The sequence below is a fragment of the Staurois parvus genome, unplaced genomic scaffold (genome assembly GCF_062004578.1).
Source record: "Staurois parvus isolate SC_StPar_1 unplaced genomic scaffold, SC_StPar_1.0 ptg000601l, whole genome shotgun sequence".
Taxonomy (NCBI): Eukaryota; Metazoa; Chordata; class Amphibia; order Anura; family Ranidae; genus Staurois; species Staurois parvus.
This window is the reverse complement of record NW_028318397.1, coordinates 731,189-751,019: the sequence shown is the minus strand read 5'-3', so window position 1 is coordinate 751,019 and position 19,831 is coordinate 731,189. Positions and strand designations below refer to the sequence as shown.

The 19,831-nt window shown below is 43.2% G+C and overlaps 1 protein-coding gene across 1 annotated transcript in view; it reads left to right on the top strand.

Annotated features, from left to right (window-relative positions):
• The window catches only part of ANKRD44 (ankyrin repeat domain 44), a 350,654-nt gene that overhangs the window by 107,351 nt on the left and 223,472 nt on the right, over nt 1-19,831 (top strand). The window contains exons 7-8 of the mRNA XM_089692691.1: nt 3,851-3,993; nt 19,140-19,352. Of these exons, the coding sequence (XP_089548817.1) occupies nt 3,851-3,993; nt 19,140-19,352 (356 nt within the window). The remainder of the gene's footprint in view (nt 1-3,850; nt 3,994-19,139; nt 19,353-19,831) is intronic.

The window sequence follows — 19,831 nt, the reverse complement described above, 5'->3', positions numbered from 1 at the left end:
TGATGTCTTTCGTGACTTGTTGCAGCAGTGCGTGGTGGTTTATTGGATGACATCCTGGTTTACTCTGTCTCCATGGAATCTCATATCCAGGATGTCAAGCAGGCGCAGCAATGGTTACGTGAGAACTAACTTTTTTGTAAGCTCGAGAAGTGTGAATTCCACCGATCCCAGGTTGCCTTTTTGGGCTACATCATTTCCGCGGTGGGATTTTCCATGGACCCTCAGAAGGTTTCGGCGGTTCTGCAGTGGCCTCGTCCCAATGGTCTTCGGCCCATTCAGCGCTTTTTGGGTTTCGCCAACTATTATCGGAAGTTTATCAGGAACTTCTCCACGCTGGCCAAGCCTCTTTCAGATCTAACCAAGAAAGGCAGTAATCCTCATGAATGGCCATCCGAGGCCATCGTAGCTTTCGAGGCTCTGAAATCCGCTTTTGCTTCAGCTCCGATACTGTCTCATCCCAATCCTGGGTTGCCCTTTGTCCTCAAGGTTGATGCATCTGAGATGGGAGTAGGCGCTCTCCTGTCCCAGCGTCGGTCGCCCGATGGACCCCTACTTCCCTGTGGGTTCTACTCCAGGAAGCTTTCCTCTGCAGAATGCAACTACCAGATTGGAGACAGGGAATTGTTGGCCATCATTCAGGTTCTCAAGGAATGGAGGCACCTGCTTGAGGGTTCCGCGGTTCCGGTCTTCATTCTTACCGATCACAAGAACCTGACGTATCTCTCAGGGGCCAAGAGATTGATGCCCCGTCAGGCCAGATGGGCCTTGTTCTTGTCGCGTTTCAACTATGTGGTTTCCTATTTGCCTGGCTCCAAGAATGTCAGGGCTGATGCATTGTTGCGGAAATACTCTGAGTTGTCCAGGGAGGACTCTGAGCCGACCTCGGTCATACCTGCGGATCAGATCCTGGCTGCCATTCGCACCAGCCTGACTTCTCCCCTTGGGGAGCAGATTTTGGCGGCTCAAACTGATGCTCCTCCCGAGAGACCGGATGGTAGATGTTTCGTACCTGAGGGATTGCGCACCCGCCTGCTGCGTACCTACCATAACTCCAAGACCGCCGGTCATCCAGGGTGGAACCAGTTGTCCTGGGTCGTCTCTCATTTATTCTGGCGGCCATCTCTCCGTTCCGACATCGCCTCTTATGTAGCGGCATGTTCGGTCTGTGCACAGAATAAATCTCCTCGGCATCTTCCATTGGGCCTTCTGTAACCCATTCCCAATGGGGAGCGTCCCTGGTCACACCTGGGCATGGATTTTATTGTAGACCTCCCTGTGTCTCGGGGCTATACGGTTATTCTCATGGTCATTGATCGTTTTTCCAAAATGTGCCATTGTATTCCGCTCAAGAAATTACCAACTGGGCAAGAACTGGCCACGGTTTTTGCCAGGGAGATTTTTCGCCTGCATGGGTTGCCCAGGGTGATTGTCTCGGACCGTGGGAGTCAGTTCGTGTCCAGGTTCTGGTGCGCCTTCTGCTCTCAGTTGGGTATCAAGCTCTCCTTCTCTTCGGCCTACCACCCACAGTCCAATGGGGCTGCGGAGTGTTCCAACCAGGCCCTGGAACAATTCCTTCGCTGCTATATCTCAGACCATCAGGACGATTGGGCCGATCTCCTGCCATGGGCGGAGTTTGCCAGGAACTCGGCTGTCAACTCCTCCTCCGGGATGTCTCCCTTCATGGCCAACTATGCGTTCCAACCTGCGGTATTGCCTAAGAGGTTCTCACCACAGGACATTCCGGCTGTGGATAACCATCTTGCTGCCCTGCGTTCTTCATGGGGGCAGATCCAGAAGTCCTTGAAGGACTCAGCACAGCGCCTGAAGTTCCAGGCCGATCGCAGACGGCTGCCCACTCCTTCATACCAGGTCGGAGATCGGGTGTGGTTGTCTACTCGCAATCTCAATCTTCGGGTGCTTGCACCCAAACTGGCTCCTCGTTTTGTTGGTCCTTTTCGCATCCTCCGCAAACTGAATCCGGTTGCCTATGCCCTTGCCCTTCCTCCTGGGATGCGTATCTCTAATGTCTTCCATGTATCCCTGTTGAAGCCTCTGGTCTGTAATCGCTTCACTACCTCTCTGCCCAGGCCCCGTCCCATCCGGATGACGGTCATGAGGAGTATGAGGTGAGCCGCATCCAGGACTCTTGATTGGTGCGCGGTTGGGTGCAGTTCCTGGTCCATTGGCGCGGTTATGGTCCCGAGGAGCGTTCCTGGGTTCCTTCCGCGGATGTTCATGCTCCTGCCCTCCTCTGCACTTTTCATGCCCGCTTTCCTCAGAAGCCTTTTGTTGAGCCGTGGAGGGGGAGGGGCCCTTGAGGAGGAGGTACTGTCAAGGTCCTACCTTTCCTCAGAGGTTGTGCTGCTCCATGTGCTGGCATCCATCTTAGGTTTCTGCAAAACATGGTGGGAGCCTTTTATGCTTTCTGGCCTCTGTGGTCCCTCCCCCAGAGCGGTGTGTTTGATCACATTTAAGCCTGTTGTCTGCACTTGCTCTTTGCATTCGTGTCCTGTATGTTCCCTTGCAGCAAGCTCTTGTTCTGTTCTCATTGCTCTCCTGGTAACCGACTCGGCTTGGACAAGACTATTCTCTGCTTTAACCCTTTACCTGCCCTTCCGTTGCTGAACCCGGCCCGTGACCTGAGTATTATTTGCCTACCGTCTTGTACTGTCTGCACCGTTGTTATAGACCCGGCCTGTCTGACCACGCTACACGTTTTCCCATCTAGCTCCCACCAGCTGTACGCCATTGTCGGCAGTCGATACCACAGCTGGGGTTACTCGGGGGCCGCAACCTGGTCTCAGGCTGCGTCAAGTCCATCCCCACCATCAGGGGCCATGGTGAAGGGCAGCCTGGGGCTTAGACTCCGCGCCCTGAGGGACTCTGGTCTGTGGGTAGTGGCTGTTGTCAGTCGCTGCGTGACCTTACCATAGGGTGTCTGCCCTTTCCATCGCTCCTGCCCTGACAGAAAGTAAGTGATAGAAAATATTCCCACTAACAGTAAAAAACGTATGGAGTTTTCATCATATCCCCGCTTGGCACAAAAATTAAAAAAGGCTTTGAGTAGATGGGGTTTTAAATTTTGTAACATCCATTTGACTAATACAGAAAACACTTGAATTTAATGCCATGAAAAGCCTGCTGTGAAGCTGCTACAGGCCATTTCAGTGAGAGAGTAGCCTTAAAACCATTGGTTGTGTTAGGTAAGTAGGTAGGCAAGAATAAAATCTCATCTAATGTACTGAATTTAATTATTTCTGATGTAAAAAAACATGAATTATTGCTCTAAAGTTTAGGTATGTTATCCATTCTATTATCAAATCAATAATTATAAAATGTAGAGATGTAAGGAATGCAATGAAATGTGTCATGTAAGTCATGGCAACCTAGAACTTAATGTCCAACTCTGGGAAACGTACAAAATGATCCCTTGTAGTGGACTTGTGCCTACTCAGCAAGGGTTAACTGCTTGTCTATGGGAGAGAAAAAGAATTTTAACTTACCTGATCTTCCCCTCCCTTGGCAGATGGCACTCCCCCACACTCTGGTGGTGCACTGTCCCTCAGCGTCATCAGGGCTATAGACTCTGCATTGTTCTTGATGACATCAGGACCTTAGACATGGAGGAGAAGATGCTGTGATGACTGGGCTAGCAACATGGAGAAGTGGAGAATCAGCGAAACAGATCTTCTTTATCTACTCTAGACCTACACGAGCAATTAACTCTGGCAGTGGGGGGTGCAGCTCCACTGCAACTAACAATTTTTATGTTTCCCAGAGTTGGAATTTAAAATGTGAACATACCTCTTAAAGAAGTTCATATGTTTAACTTTTTTCTGTTTGTGTGCAGGTCATCTTGAAGTTGTTACATCACTAATAAATTTTGGCGCTGAAGTTATGTGTAAGGATAAGAAAGGATACACTCCACTCCATTCTGCTGCATCCAGTGGACAAGTTCATGTTATTAAACAGCTGCTTAATCTTAATACAGAAGTAAGCCTATACATTTATACTTACAATATGAGAAGTAATCCAAAGCACTAACTTATCAAGGCAATGGCACAGACTGAATATCGGTATATGTTCCTTTACAGAATTAAACAAATGGAAAAGCTACTAGGTTCGGTTCACACTGCTGTTACTTGGGATCTGACTTGTGAGACCCCAAGTCTCATGATATGTGAAATCCCATGTTGGTCAAGGAGAGCTGTCTTAATTAGCACTACTGAAGTCGCTCCAACTTCAGAAAATGTTCCTGTACTACTTCAGGGCGACTCATATCTGAAAGTCGCCAGCAAATTGCCAGGAAGACGTCTGGCAAAGTCGCATCGTAGTCGTGTGACTTTCAGGTTGCGGCCCTGTGAACCGAGCCTAAAATTTAAGATAAAATAGGCTGAACAAAACAAAAAGATATTTATGACAAATATGTTACAGCAATTAACTTCTTATTTGCTGTTGTGGAGATTCAAAAAGAGATTATATTCCTCAGAAACCTGAAAATTGCTACTCAAAAACTTCCTATGCTATCTACTAATAGAACCAATGAGTTCTAATATGAACTCAGTCAAATATTCAACAGAGAACTACAGTAGATATGCAACTGGCATTTTTTCAGATCTCATGGATGTATGACATAGATGAATGTAGTGGGTTTTGTATTGCAGCCATATGAAGTGGTAATTAACCCCTTCAAGACCACAGTATGACTTTATAACTCCAAATGTCAAATATTCGTTGTTGTGAGAACATTAACCTTGAAGCAGAAAACTAGGATTTTGTAACTGTGTGCGTGTTCATTTTTCTGAAACCAATCAGAAAAATTGGTTACAAATATATTGCAAAGTTTACTAACCAACATTGCTAAAAATCAGTCTGGATGTTTAAGCTTCAAAAAACTCATAAAAGAGCTAAACTTTTTTTTTAATCTTACTAAGCCTGTGATTTTTTCCTGTGTGGTACAAAGCAACATGCTCACTTTAACGTGCCTTCCCCAGCAACCTATATATGTTTGCTTTCAAACTCCTGCTACACTGTTTAGTTGCTGGGAACAAAGAAAGAAAGCCCTATGTACTATGTAAGTCACCCTTGTCAGGACTTACAGGAGGCAAAAGGCTCTCGGCTCCCTTCCAGTCCTATATGAATATATTGGGCCAATCACCAAGCACCAGTGCTGTCACATCAGAAGAAGGGGAGTGAATCACATGCTTCTCTATATCTGGAAGTACCAGGTATGTTCTTTGTTTCTGTAGGCTGAACAGAGTGGTGCTGCTCATACAATTAAGGTAAAATAAACTGTTTATATAAAAAAAAAAATGGGTCTATTTAGAGCAGAGAGTGGAACAGAGTTTACTCTGTTTTTACTTACACCTGCATTTTTACTTTCCAGTATCCCTTGGAGTGTCCAGAAGCAAGGGGAGTGTAATGCACATTTGTAAAGTACATCGCTGTGCTTTATGAGGCCTCATTCAAACGATCTGTACACCCATGTGAAGGGCTATCTTCACCTGCGTGGGATGCACAGGTGTTCTGTGCTGGTAGTCTGTATACATCAATGACAAGCAGCTGGCTGTGAGGACCTGCACAGATCTCCAAGCACATCGAAGAGTGTACATCTGTGAGGGTCCAATGCACAGTATAGGATACTTCCCACATCACACAGATCTTTTTGTTAATGTGCTGCACCCTCTTATAACATGGATCTCTCCTAGGTAATATTGCAATTTGTATACAGCACTTTCCAATAACATAGCATTTCGCTAGCGTTATGATAGCTTTCTGCATTAGTCAAGGACTCAGATTAGTACATTTTTATTAAATAAGTCCTAAAGTGGTTGTAAACCCTTACATATACCCAGTGAAGTGACTATCCTCTCCTGATACACATAGATGAAATACATCCTCCCACATAAGTTGTATCTGTTTATCTGTAGCACTCCCTCCTCTACAGCCTTCTAAAAAACAGATCACAGTCTTTTAACTCAGCTTCAGAAGGCAGGGGGTAGGGAACTGATGCCAAAAACTGCACAGCATAATGAGGAGAACTCTCAGTGTAATCTGATACATGAATGGAGGTCACCCCCCCTACACACTCTCATAGGGAAACATAAACAGCTGAGGCTGTCAATCACCTTCTGTATGCTGGATGGGGGGGCAGGGCTGTCCTTTGAGTTTGTCTTTTGTCAGCATAGAAGTGACTCATGCAGATAGCAGTCAGCAAAGAGTAATGACACTTGGCACTTTGGGTTGAGCCAAGTATACACTATAGAAGGATATGCTTTGTTCATTTTTAATTTCAGAGGTTTACGACCACTTTAAAGAAAGCCAGTGAAAATAGACTCCACTGTTAATTAACCAACAGGCTTTGAACAAGCATGCAGATCAAGATTTGTGACTTCTCAGACTTCACTGGCTGCAAACTTCTTTCAGACACCACATCTCTTCTAGCAAATACCAGACTTGCCAGATTGCCATTCTAGGGCTGCCTGACAGCTGGTCAGGTACCTGAGCAAATATAACACCTCCCTTCACACTGATAACTTTATGTCTGACATCTTTTTCTTATGACCTCCTGTAACATTTACATGTTTACCTGTAGTTCTTTAGAAAGGTTTGTAAAAACAAAGCTGGAATTTATGTCTACTTTCTTTGTAATATCTTTAATGTATCAATGTCATATGGAAGACCTTTTTGTGTAAAATTCAAAAAAAGGTTTTTTGTTTTTTTTTGTACATTAAAGGGATCATCAAGCTTGATAACCGTCTGTTAATTTACAGATAGTTTGTAAAAAGATGGAAAAAAAATTGTACTCTTGTAAAGATAGTTCAGCCCATAAAACAGTACGGCCAAATTTCTATTTGTTTATTGATTTGTATTAGAAAGATCCGCCATATCAGCTGGGAAGTATTGTAGGTTACTTGGGCAGAAGGAGGTTAGTGATAGTGCTAGCCCTGATTAGTTGTGTATAATGCAGTGGAAAAAACAACTCTAGGCTTATCTACATTCTTTTAAGAGTGTAAATACACCTGCTTAAAAGCATAGTAAACTGTGTACATGAACAGGGGTATCAGCATAGGTGTGCATCAAGTGCTTTAAAACCAAAGCCATGGTTCACCTTCCATGTGAAATCAAAGATGTCCCACCAATTTCCCTCACCATCCAATTGGCCAGGGAGGCCAACCATAAGTGATGGGTTTATGTCAGTAGCTTTACAGGCAACCTGTAGTCTGTCTCTCTGAATGCCAAAGTAAAGTGGTAACTGTGTCTCAAGCACCACTTTATGATTTTTCTTAAATGACAGGTTGTCTAGCCAAATAAGTTTTCTGGATTAAAATATTAAATGAGTCCTGACCATACACTGTTACCACTAAGATCCATAAGTTTATTTGAAAAAATCAAAAATGTCCAAATAGCATGACACACAGCAAGAGCAAGTGTTGACACGTTTCATACCAACAGGCACTTAATCATAACATGGAAAATGAGTCCTCTCTGTAGTATTCATTGTAAGAATAGATAACATGTTAATTTACTAATAAGAAGTGATAAACCTAGCGTTCTTTCATTCCGTGTTCAAGTCTTATTTTAACATTCAGTTTATTCACTTGGATTTATTTTAAAGGTCAATAATTGGAGTAGAAACATAAGTATGTAGAGGTTTTTGTTAGATGTCATTGATATTGGTTTAACCACTTGCCCTCCTGAGGATTTACCCCCTTCCTGACCAGGCCATCTTTTGCATTACTGTGCTGCATTGCTTTAACTGACAATTGCACGGTCATGCAACGCTGCACCCAAATTAAATTCACGTCCTTTTTTTCCCATGAATAGAGCTTCCCTTCCATGGTATTTGATCGCCTGTGTGGTTTTTATTATTTGAGCTATAAAAAAAAAAGTCCGACAATTTTGAGAGAAAAACAATATTTTTGACTTTTTGCTACTAAACATGTCCAGTAAAAAAATTTTAAAAAATCTAATTTCGTCATAAATTTAGGCCAAAATGTATTTTTCTACATGTTTTTGCTAAAACAATTCCCAATCCGTGTAAATTAATTGGTTTACATGGAAGTTATAGCGTTTACAAATGGCGGTATATTTACTGGGCTTTTTTTTTTATTTTTTTTTATTTTTACTAGTAATGGCAGTGATCAGCAACTTATAGCGGGACTGCAGTGGGCATTCTGACACTGGGGGGAACTGACTTGGTGTCACTGACATCCTCAGAGACACCAATACAGTGGTTAGAGCTAATAAAAAGCACTTACACTGTACTAATGACACTGGGAATGAAGGGGTTAACATGTGGGGTGATCAAAGGGTTAGCTGTGTGCCATTTTACTTTGTGTCCTGTGTTAGTGTTTCACAGTAATCACACTGCTTTGCATGGCATATAATACATACAAACAAGAAATCTCTGAAACAAGATATTTGTGTGCGTATGGAAGAGATTGAAACTACCGCCGACGGCCTGTGCAATGCCCTACAATCCCATGAAGAGACTCTTAACTCCCATACGGACTTAATTCAACAACTCATGTACCAACAAGATGATATTGAGAACTGGAACCGCCGTAAAATATATGGATCAGGGGCATACCAGAATCCATTGAATCTAAAGATTTAGCCGCAGCTGTTACCGCCACATTCAATCCACTCTACACCAACCTAAAGACACCTATATTGAGTTGGACCACATACATCGCACGATGGGCCCCAGGAACCCTGATACATCTTTTGTTTGTGATACCCTATGCAGGGTCCACTACTTCAAGGTCAAGGATGCCATTATGTGTGCAGCCAGCATTCAAGATACCATCCTATTCAATGAAGTGCCAGTGATGCTCCTCCCTGACCTCTCCCGGCAGACTCTGGCCATGCGCAGGGCCCTGCGGCCTCTCACTCAGATGTTGCAGGAGAGGCATATTTGCTACCTGTGGCAGTTCCCTTTTCAACTCATGCCTCGCAAAATGGCAAATCCACACAATTCCGCACTCTCAGGGACTTGCCCACATTTCTCGGTGTGTTCGAACTACCTTATGTTTCCCTCCCGGACTGGCCCTTTCAGCTCCCAAGCCCAGGCCTTCCATTTCCTTCATCCTGGCAGCGGTCCAATCGAAAGAAGAAGAAACGTTCCAGATGCTCCTCCCAGAAGATCTCAGAGGGCTGATCTCCTACCCGTGTAAATTATGAGGTTTCTCCCCTTCTCCTTTTTGCTAACGTTTTTAACACGCTCTGTTTGATCTGTGAATTATATTTGTGCCTGTTTTCTTTTATACTCTGGGACTGTGGTTTGGGGCTAATTCCTGGGTCCCGCCACTGACGTTTGCTGTGGCGTGCGGGGACACCTTCAGCCATAGTCTATGGGGCTTCGGGTCTGCTTCCTGTTTGATTCATTCATGCCCTGTCATTGCCAGGTTTTGGTTATTTGTCGGGGGGGGGAAGCTAAATCTTTTCATGCCTGTTTGAGGGTTTACTGAACACATTTTGTAGTGGGGGGGTCATTCTCACATGGTGGTGACCTCCCTCAAGGTTAACATTTGCCTGTGGGAGGCCTGGGTCAGGATCGGATACATGCGCCTCCCACCTTCCCCACCTAGACCTTCAGTGTACTTTGTAGTGACACACTGTGTGTTATTTGGACAGTTCACCTATCTACTAGTTTCTTCTCGCTTTCCTCCTTTTTCTGATCTTCCTCTCTTGGCTGTCTATCCTTTTTCCTTTTGATTTTCACAAGCACAGTTTTTTGTTTTTTTCATTTGCATGTATTATATTGTTAGCACCATATATGTATATATTTTGTTGCGCTGCATTTTTAAATTTTATTTATGTTTTACACATGGGAACACATTATATGCTAGCTGCACAAGTTCTTTAGGAGGTCCATAGCGCTGAGGGTTTCCTATACACATAGCCATATGAGCTAATGACTCTTAGGCATCCGCACTTCCACCTCACATCACAAATTATCCCTATACGCAGATGACCTTCTGGTTTACTTTCAAGCATCCACTTATTTCACTCCCTAGTCTATTCCACGAATTCCGCAGATTTGGTTTATTCTGTAACTTCAAACTTAATATCTCTAAAACAGAGGCTTTGAATATCTCTTTGCCTGACCATGTGTTGGAGAACCTACGCTTTAATTTTTCTTTTCAGTGGCAACCAAAGGCTATTACATAGCTGGGGGTCATGATTCCTGCCGATCTTAAAGCTCTATATTCTTTTAATTACTTACCCCTGTTTTCACGTATCCAAAATAGATCTGGCTTCATGGGGCACTTCAGCTTTGCCCTGGTTCGGATGTATCAATACCCTCAAGATGGATGTCTAAATTACTGTACATTTTCCAGACTCTACCGATCTCTGTGCCCAAGAGTTTTTTCCTCTCTCTACGCTCTCTTTCGATCAGATTTATTTGGCACCAAGGGTTCTCAAGGTTAAAATATAGGTTATCTACTTACCCAAAACGGGGGGGTGGAGTGGGTTTGCCTAACTTTGAGCTGTACTGTACTAGCTCGGATGCTTGATTGAATCCGCAGACCCTTCTGTAAAGCCTCTTATATGGTAGAACAAGATCTATCTCAGGTTGATCTTTGGGCTCTACCATGGGGTTATGGCCATGACTTTCGGCGTTTTCCCGGCCTGTCCCCATTGACTGTGGTTACTACGGCTGTGGTATACATGGGGCATCATCGCACTCTTATCTTTTGATCCCTCTCCCTAATTACCCCTATTTGATAACCACGCTCTTCCTGGGGGGGGTTGGGCTCTTCTACTATCAGTCCCTTTATGAGCGACTCATGGCCCGTAGCTCAAGACTTTATTTCCCCCCAATCGGGCCTTCCACTTCTTGAGGGTGGGCCTAGGGATTGGTTGACCACTTTACATTTATATTCATTCTGCAAACACGTATACTCTTCCTCCTACATTCATCATCCACTCTCTGAGTTTGAGCGTTTGTACTCTCACTCTTTACCACCGAGACATGTCTTAGCTTCCCTCTACAAAGTGTTACACAATGCTCTTCATTCTGAACTCTCTCTCTATTCTAAGGCGTGGGCTTGAGACCTGGGTGAAGACATATCGGCTGAAGACTGGTCCACGTCATTCCATTTCACTCATAAATCATCTATTTCCTGTTATTCGCAGAAAAAGAACTTTAAGCTCCTTTCTCGATGGTACAGGGACCCCCTCTCCCTTTGTAAAATTTCTCCTTCTACACCTACTCTCTGCTGGCGTTTTACTAAAGCAGCTCTATATTTGGTGGGATTGTGACCAAATACAACCCTTCTGGTATCAAGTTTTTGATGTATATAACAGGATCTATGGTGAGTCCTTGGCCCCTTCACCGGAGATTGCTCTCCTTTCCATATTGCCGGGTTCACTGGCAACACAGAAGAAACGTTTGTTGCATTTCTTTCATCTGCGGCCTGCCAGTTGATACCCCTCTTTTAGAAAATCGCCACCCCCCTGCCTCTTCCGATGTGGGTTTCTGTGCTTAATGATATCATCCATATTGAGGAAATGCTGGCGTTTGCCAATGATACCTATAATAAACACAAGTTGCTGTGCTCGATCTGGCTCCATTTCTCCTACTCTTCGACTCTCCGAGATATGCATTCCCTTGTTGTTCCCTAATGGAGTTGAGCCTTGCTACCCCGTTTCATTTCGAAATGTCCACCGGTGGGGTCCTGGTAAGAGGCTTCTTTGACCCTGCTTTTGCCGTTCCCATCTCCTGACCCTCTCTCTTCTGGCCCTTTATTATTTCTACAACTAACTTCTCTCTTTTCTTTTCTTTTTATACTTTTTAAAATATTTTTTCTTAGTTTGAGTTATACGCTTAGTTGTACGGAGTTATTAAGTGTTCTTGCATGGCAAGCCCACTTACTGTTATCTCACATATATATTCTTATTATTATTGCCAAATTTACCACCCTAACTCCTCCCACAGTTTTTACACTACATAGACAGTAATATACTGAAACGTGCGGATTGTTCCCGATTGGTGTGCTATTACTTTGTGGAACGTTTTGCCAAATGGTTCACGAAATATCAGCGTTTTTGTGGTGAAATTGGTCCCATAGGAATGAATGGCGGGATGTTCAAAACTAGAGTGGGAGCTGACAAAAGCTAGAGTGTGAGCTGAAAAATCAGGACATGATTTCTAAACTGCCATCACTCCCTAATTTTCAAGCCCACCTACACAAATCTTATATCAAAACGTTCAGCTATCCCTGCTGCCACTAAAAATGTCCCCGACTAAGCCATAGTCCTGATAGTTTTCACAATATGACCATTTGTTTGCAACTCACTCCGCCCATTGACATTCATTGAAACTCCACTCTAGCCACCTCAAATTTGAAGGGCAATTTCTAAACTGCGACTGTGCCTTCATTTTTAATATTTCAGAGACATACTATGCATCAAAATGTAGGTCTGGGTCTTGTGATTCTCACAATATAAAGCTCTTCGCCGTAGGATTTATAGTTTTTAAAACTACGACCATTTGAAGACGCCAGTGAAGTGAGCAATTTGGAGCAGTTTGTTTTTAACCGCTCTTCTCTGCCCTATTTGAAATCTAATTTTGAATTCGTGACAGTTTGGCCAGCTTCTGGTTAAAGGTTTGGAAATAAGTTTTCTACAGCAGAGAGTATTTGAGGTGATAATGCTGCTAATGTTTTTATAAATGTATGTTTTAATGTAACTGTGAAGCACTTTGGGCAACAACATTGCAATTAAATGTGCTATATAAATAATTAAAAGTTGAAATGCATTTCTCACTCTATCAAGCTTGCCATGTGCACTTTTTAAATTTGATCAATCAGTTGGTTAGTGTAATGTTTGCTATCTTTACTCACTCCAAACACTCCACACAGTTACTCTGCCCACTCCATAAAGTTACTCTGCCCAGTCCAAACTTTTCACAGTTACTCCAGCCACTCCAACCACACAACAGTTACTCAAGCCACTCCACCCAGTTACTCCGCCCACTCCAGTTGTAGACTACTGGTGGAGGCAAGAACACTTCACACAATGTCCCCAGAAATTGTAGCTTTTCTAGTTTAATTTTGTTTCATAAGTCCCACCTGGGGAATCCCCCCTTGAAACCATGTTTTTTCATATCTCTGTAATATATGATGTTGATCCTTTCATCTTCCCATTGTATGGTATCACTTTCACCCACCCACTTGGATCATCTCCACATCTGTGATATCTGTATGTTCATTTATTTAAGTGTTCTTGCATGGCAAGACCACTTACTGTTATTTCACATATATATGCTTATTATTATAGCCAAATTTACCACCATAACTCCTCCCACAGTTTTTACACTACATAGACAGTAATATACCGAAACGTGCGGATTGTTCCTGATTGGTGTGCTATTACTTTGTGGAACGTTTCGCCGAATGGTTCACGAAATATCGGCGTTTTTGTGGTGAAATTGGTCCCATAGGAATGAAAGGCGAAATGTTCAAAATTAGGGTGGGAGCTGACAAAAGCTAGAGTGTGAGCTGAAAAATCAGGACATGATTTCTAAACTCCACTCCAACCAACAACAGTTACTCAAACCACTCCACCCAGTTACTCCGCCCACTTGTAGACTACTGGTGGAGGCAAGAACACTTCACACAATTTCCCCAGAAATTGTAGCTTTTCTAGTTGTACATGGTATCATTATTTCTAATGTTTTGTTCTGTTAAATTTTATATGAGAATAAATTGAAGACAAATTTGTCTAGAAATGCTATGGAACACTAGTCAGTTGCGGGTTCACTGCTATGTTCAAGGACCTACTTGCTGCAAAAAGAAAAGGCACCAAAAATGCACCTCCCCATTGAAATGAAAATGCAATCGAAATAGAAAATGCAGCAAAGACACATCAGAAAATGCGCCCATGGTTGCACTTTTGGTGCCTTGTTTGAGTCACATTTTTGTTGCACAGGTGCAAAGTACACCAGAGACACAGCAAAAATTAATATGCATTTTTACTGCGTTTTTTTGCAAGGGGGCAATGTGAAAGTAGCCTTAGTATGCTTCCATTCTATAAGGGTCCATGCACACGTGGAGCAGAAAAAAATGCCAAAACCTGTGGCAGAAAAAACTGTATAAAAATGCTCATAGTAGCTCGTATTTCACAAAAGTTTAGGAGAGTTTATGGGCATTTGCTTTTAGGAGTGTTTTTTTGTCCCCAAAACATTGCCTTCTGCTCATGTTTCAATTTACACTTGAAAATGTGAACGCTCCTAAACAGTGTTTTTCTTCATATATGAGCATTTAGCGTTTTTATCTGCCTTGAAACTCCTCTCAAAAATGCACTTGTGATGTTGTTTTTCTGCCTCTGAACTCTCCATTTAAAAAATGCCTTTAAACACCCTAAAGTGCATGGTTACTTAGGATAGCATTGAGCTGCTTCTAAAGGCAAGAGAAAAAATGCAAAACTCCTGTTGAAGAAGTGTTTTTTTAGGCCCGATTTGCATGGACCCTAACATTGCACAGAAAATAGGCTGCAAGCAACTTGATGGTAGAATAACTAGATGTAATGGGGTAAGGCAAGTTAGACAATGAATAAACCAGTAGACTGAACACATTTGAACAGGCCAGACCAAATAGCGTGTGCACCAACCTATAATATGGCAATTAACTAACTGCAATAAAGTTAAACCAAATTTCAGCTGATATGCACAGTGGTAAATATAACATTAACTACTGTATTTTTTGCCGTATAAGACGCACTTTTTCTTCCCCAAAACTGGGGGGGAAATGTCAGTGCGTCTTATAGAGCGAATATGGAGCGGCCGGTCCGGTATTTCCACCGCGGCCGTGTCAGAATACCGGGCCGGCCGCTCAGCTCTGCAGCGGGACCTTACCTGTTCCTCTATCCAGCGGCGTGCTGTCTTCCCGGCTTCTGTAGTGTGGGCACTGGGCATGACAGCCGGGTGCCAAGTGCGCATGCGCAAGAAGCGGTGCTTTTTGTGAATGGTAAGGCGGTACCTGGGACACATGACAGATCCCAGAAGCCGCCGGACCAATCACAAAGCGCAAGTGCTTCTCGCTCATGCGCACTGGGCACCCGGCTGTCATGCCGAGCGCCATTACAGAAGCCGGGAAGACAGCGCGCGGCTGGATCGAGGAACAGGTAAGATCAAACAAAAACTCTGCGGAAGTAAGAGTGGGTACCTGTCAAATTCAGGTACCCGCTCCCCACCTCCCCAAAGGTCAGCAGTCATCTGTACTGTCCGCAGTCTCTGGTCATCCCTGTGCTGTCCGCAGTCTCTGGTCATCCCTGTGCTGTCCGCAGTCTCTGGTCATCCCTGTGCTGTCCGCAGTCTCTGGTCATCCCTGTGCTGTCCGCAGTCTCTGGTCATCTCCTGTACTGTGTCTGCAGTCCATTAGTTCAGAATTTTTTTTCCCCCTGTTTTCTGCCTCTAAAACCTAGGTGCGTCTTATGGTCAGGTGCGTCTTATACGGCGAAAAATACGGTAACTAAGAAATGAACTAAGAAATGTCCTTGAGTGCACTCTATACATACAGTTCAAATAGTGGGTGGGTGTATGTGTTCCTGACAAGGAGTACACCTGGAGGTGGCTATGAAGTACCTGGCACTTATTTGGCAATACTAAGCCGGCTATCATTGGGACCTGTGTGTAATGTGGTGCAGGTGAAACTGTTCCTTTAAGACTGTACACAATGGATGGCTGATGGACTGCTAAGTAAGGCACGGTCTCTACTGGCATTAACTGTGGGCAGTAAGGAATTAAGCTCAGTAGTTCCACTCACTACTCCACGTGTGCAACGGATTTGGTCTGATACACTTGGCAGAAAGTTGTCCAAGAAGGCTCAGTTCTTGTGATCAGGTTCTCACTGGCTCTTCCTGACTGTAGGTACACACAGCTACAGGTCTCTGTACGTCTAGTCCCAGCACAGCAAACAACCTTTATGTGGTCCTCAGACTCTGTCAGGCTCAGTCTCTCTGAATGTGGGCACTGATAGGTAGGAGGAGCAGGTCTGTACCTCACAGTCAGCATCACAAGAGGCTCTTAGTGGCTTAGTCTTCAGCCTGTATCCCAGGCACCAGCCCTCTGTAGCTGTCTCCCTGGTGCAGACATCCACAGCAACAGGTATTGTGTGCACTCTCTATCTTCCCACTCTATCCTTCCATACTTTTGGTCCTTTGCCCAGGAAAAGCTTACTCTCTCCACCTTTGTAAGACCATTAGCCTACACTGTATGGCATGCCTCACAGAATGCAGTTCTCAGTGGCCTTTGCACGCTTGCAGCATCCAGGTGAGAGGGGGACATGATCGGCTGCATTACCAAGCCCTCTTTCCCCTCACAAACAGGGAGAGTAAACACATGAAGACCTGCTGAAGTTCCAGTAGTCCAGTGATAGAGGTGGGGGTGAATGAGAACTGGCACAGGAACACACAGCCTATTCCTCCAACCTGTGGCACAGCAGCAGTGATGGGGGAGCCCAAGCACTCCTCTGACCAGCGGGCACCCAGCTACATAATCATTTATGTATTTAGTTTTCTGGCTCAGAGACTCTTGTCACCAACTTACTACCAGCAGTTTTCAGTCCTCTGTCACTCTCTTTGTATCATATTGCTTGCTCTCAGTCTGCTGAAGTCAGCGTAGATTCATTAGCCATGACATGCCAGGCCAGAGAGCAGCTGAGGAGTAGATTGCAAACGATTTCAATTCTAAAGAATTGTTTTTTTTTCCATGTGGCATCAAGCATGCAGAAAAATCTAAATAAACAAATCAGCACAGACCAAGTGTATATAATCTACCAATTTGCAAGTGTACACCATAAGGGTAAATTCATAATACCTTCAAAGATCTCACAAACAACAAGAAAAGGTGCAGCGCAATAATAAATAATAAATATTGCAAATATAAGTATAAATAAAGAGTTCCTCAGTCTTTAGATAGGCGAAAACCACTAGTCAATCCGATAATATGGACCACCCATACACAGTAGGGAATGTAAAGGCCATAAATCATCCAGTGGACTCCTTCTTGTGGAAAGATTGATAGATCCTGTCACGCAGAAGAGCATTCTAGGCCTCTCACCTTATAAATGTGAGTTTCTGTTTAAATAAGACTTTGGTATATGTAGCAGAGAACACAATCTGTCCTGTTTTTTGCTCCCATTCAGTTTTACTACATATTGGACGGTCCGTCTATCTGGACCGCTATTGGTGGCTGTGGAAGTCTGTTACCCGTATGGGAAAGTGCTGTATGACCTACCTGTTAGCTCAGGGATCACAATTATAAGTTGAGAGGCTTAGAGTGCTCTTCTGGATAATGGGATCTATCATTCTGTCCACAAGAAGGAGTCGGCTGGATGATTTATAATCTTTTACATTTTGTGTATGGGTGGTCCATTATATCAAATTGACATCACTGGTGGTTTTCACCTATCTAAGGACTGCATGGACTCTTTATTTATATAATATTTATTATTATTTATTATTGTGCTGCACCTTTTCTTGTTATTTGTGAAATCAAGCATGCAGAACCTGAATATACAGTAACTCCAGTATCTCTTCAAAGGGTTAGTTCACCTTTACCAAAAGCTGCCTATGCCCGTAAGGGGCACCTGCAGATAAAAACAAACTGGGCAGGTAAAGCTAATTAACCGCTTCCCGTCTGCCTTATAGCAGAAATACTGCTACAGGGTGGCATGGGTGCGCAAAATCACGTATATATGTGATTTTGCTTTTCTCGGTGGGGGGCGTGCACGCGCCCTACTCGTGCCGCCATTCTTGGCTGTGGCTGTCAATCACCGGGCCCTGGCCATTGATTACTCGCCGGCGCCCAGTGATTTCTGACAATCTTTGACGGGGAGAAGAACTGTTTGTTTAACAGTCTAACAGTTCTTCTCCTTTGTCAGTGAAGCACATGGACACAGCCCCCTAATAAAACACTCCCAGCACACAGTTAACCCTTTGATCGCATCTCATGTTAACCCTTTCCTGCCCAGTGCGATTAGTACAGTGTCAGTGCTTTTTTTTTAGCACTGATCACTGTATTGGTGTCACTGGGGATGTCAGTGACACCAAATCAGTTCCCCACAGCTTCAGAATGCCCGACGCAGTCCCACAGTCCTGCTATAAATCACTGATCACCACCATTACTAGTAAAAAAAAAAATCCAGTATCTATACCGCCATTTGTAAACGCTATACAGTAACTTTCACGTAAACCATTTAATTTACACGTATTGGGATTTTTTTTAGCAAAGACATGTAGCAGAATACATTTTGGCCAAAATTTATGACGAAATTTGACTTACATTTTTTTACTGAACATGTTTAATAGCAAAAAGTCAAAAATATTGTTTTTTTTTTTCAAAATTGTCAGCCTTTTTTTTTTTTAGTAGTGCAAAAAATAAAAAGCACACAGGCGATCAAATAGCACCAAAAGAAAGCTCAATTTGTGGGTAAAAAAGGACATAAATTTCATTTGGGTGCAGCGTTGCATGACCACGCAATTGTCAGTTAAAGGAATGCAGCGCTGTAACGCAAAAAATGGCCTGGTCAGGAAGGGGGGTAAATCCTCAGGAGGACAAGTTGTTAATGCCCTTGCTTTTGGTGTAGGCCATTTGCGTACATTTTGAAGCCTGGCCTGAGAAACTTCCAGGGATAGCATCATCCCATCCTGCCTTATTGCTAAGACATTACTAAGATGCTCCCAGCCGATTCAAACCCTGTTGCATGCACCTTCTCCCCTGTCACAGTAGCTCTGAGCTCAGAGATGCTGTGATGAAGGAGATTCTAGACCACACATGTGAAGGGGTTTGAGGGTACGCTCCTGTGATGGCGGGGGGAAGCAGTAATGTCTTAGCAACAGCCAAGCAGCAAGGCAGGATGAGATGATGCAATCTCTGGGAGTTTTTCTGCCAGGCTTTGGGAGGTACGTAAATGGCCTAAACCTATAGAAAGGGTATTGTCCAACTTTAGTTAAAGCCACACAGCTTGTTCTCATCTACATTGTACAGGTTCCTTACCTGCACAGGTAAAGGTGAACTGACCCTTTAATGTTTCAGTATTTTTATACGAATGTATATCCAAGCAAAATTTAACATTCAACAAATTTTAAACATTCATAGTTTATTATATGTTTATATTTTCTTACAGATTGATGAAGTAAATGTTAATGGCAATACTGCTTTGCATATTGCATGTTATAATGGTGAAGATATGGTTGTGGAAGAACTTATCAGCTATGGAGCTAATGTAAACAAGCCAAATAACAAAGGATTCACTCCACTACATTTTGCTGTAGCCTCCAATCTTGGTACAAGGTGTCTCGGTCTACTGATTAGTAACAGGGCAGATGTTAATAACCAGGTTTGTACCATATTTTTGAATCCGTGTTTACATTGTATGTGTGTGTGTTTGAAAATTATATATATATATATATATATATATATATATATATATATATATATATATACGCACACACACGCCACTTTATTAGGTGCACCTGTTCAATTGCCCGATTACGCAAATTGCTAATCGCAATATTTTCTTGGCACTAGCAAGGTGTACCTAAAAAAGTAACCGTTGAGTGTGTGTGTGTGCATATATATATACATTATATATATATATATTTATTTATTTATAGTAGTAGCTGTAGTAGCTGGTCAAAGGAGTCAAACTGTTTAAAAAATATAAATGTAGCATAGACAACTGTGTTTTTTCATTTGCAAAAAAGAGTCATATTCTCAAGTTAAATACAGTGTGTACGCCTTTAAGCCAAGTTAAAATTCCATGAATATTTTGATGATTTGCTGTTCTAAGCAAGTCCCTACAAATGGCTAACATAG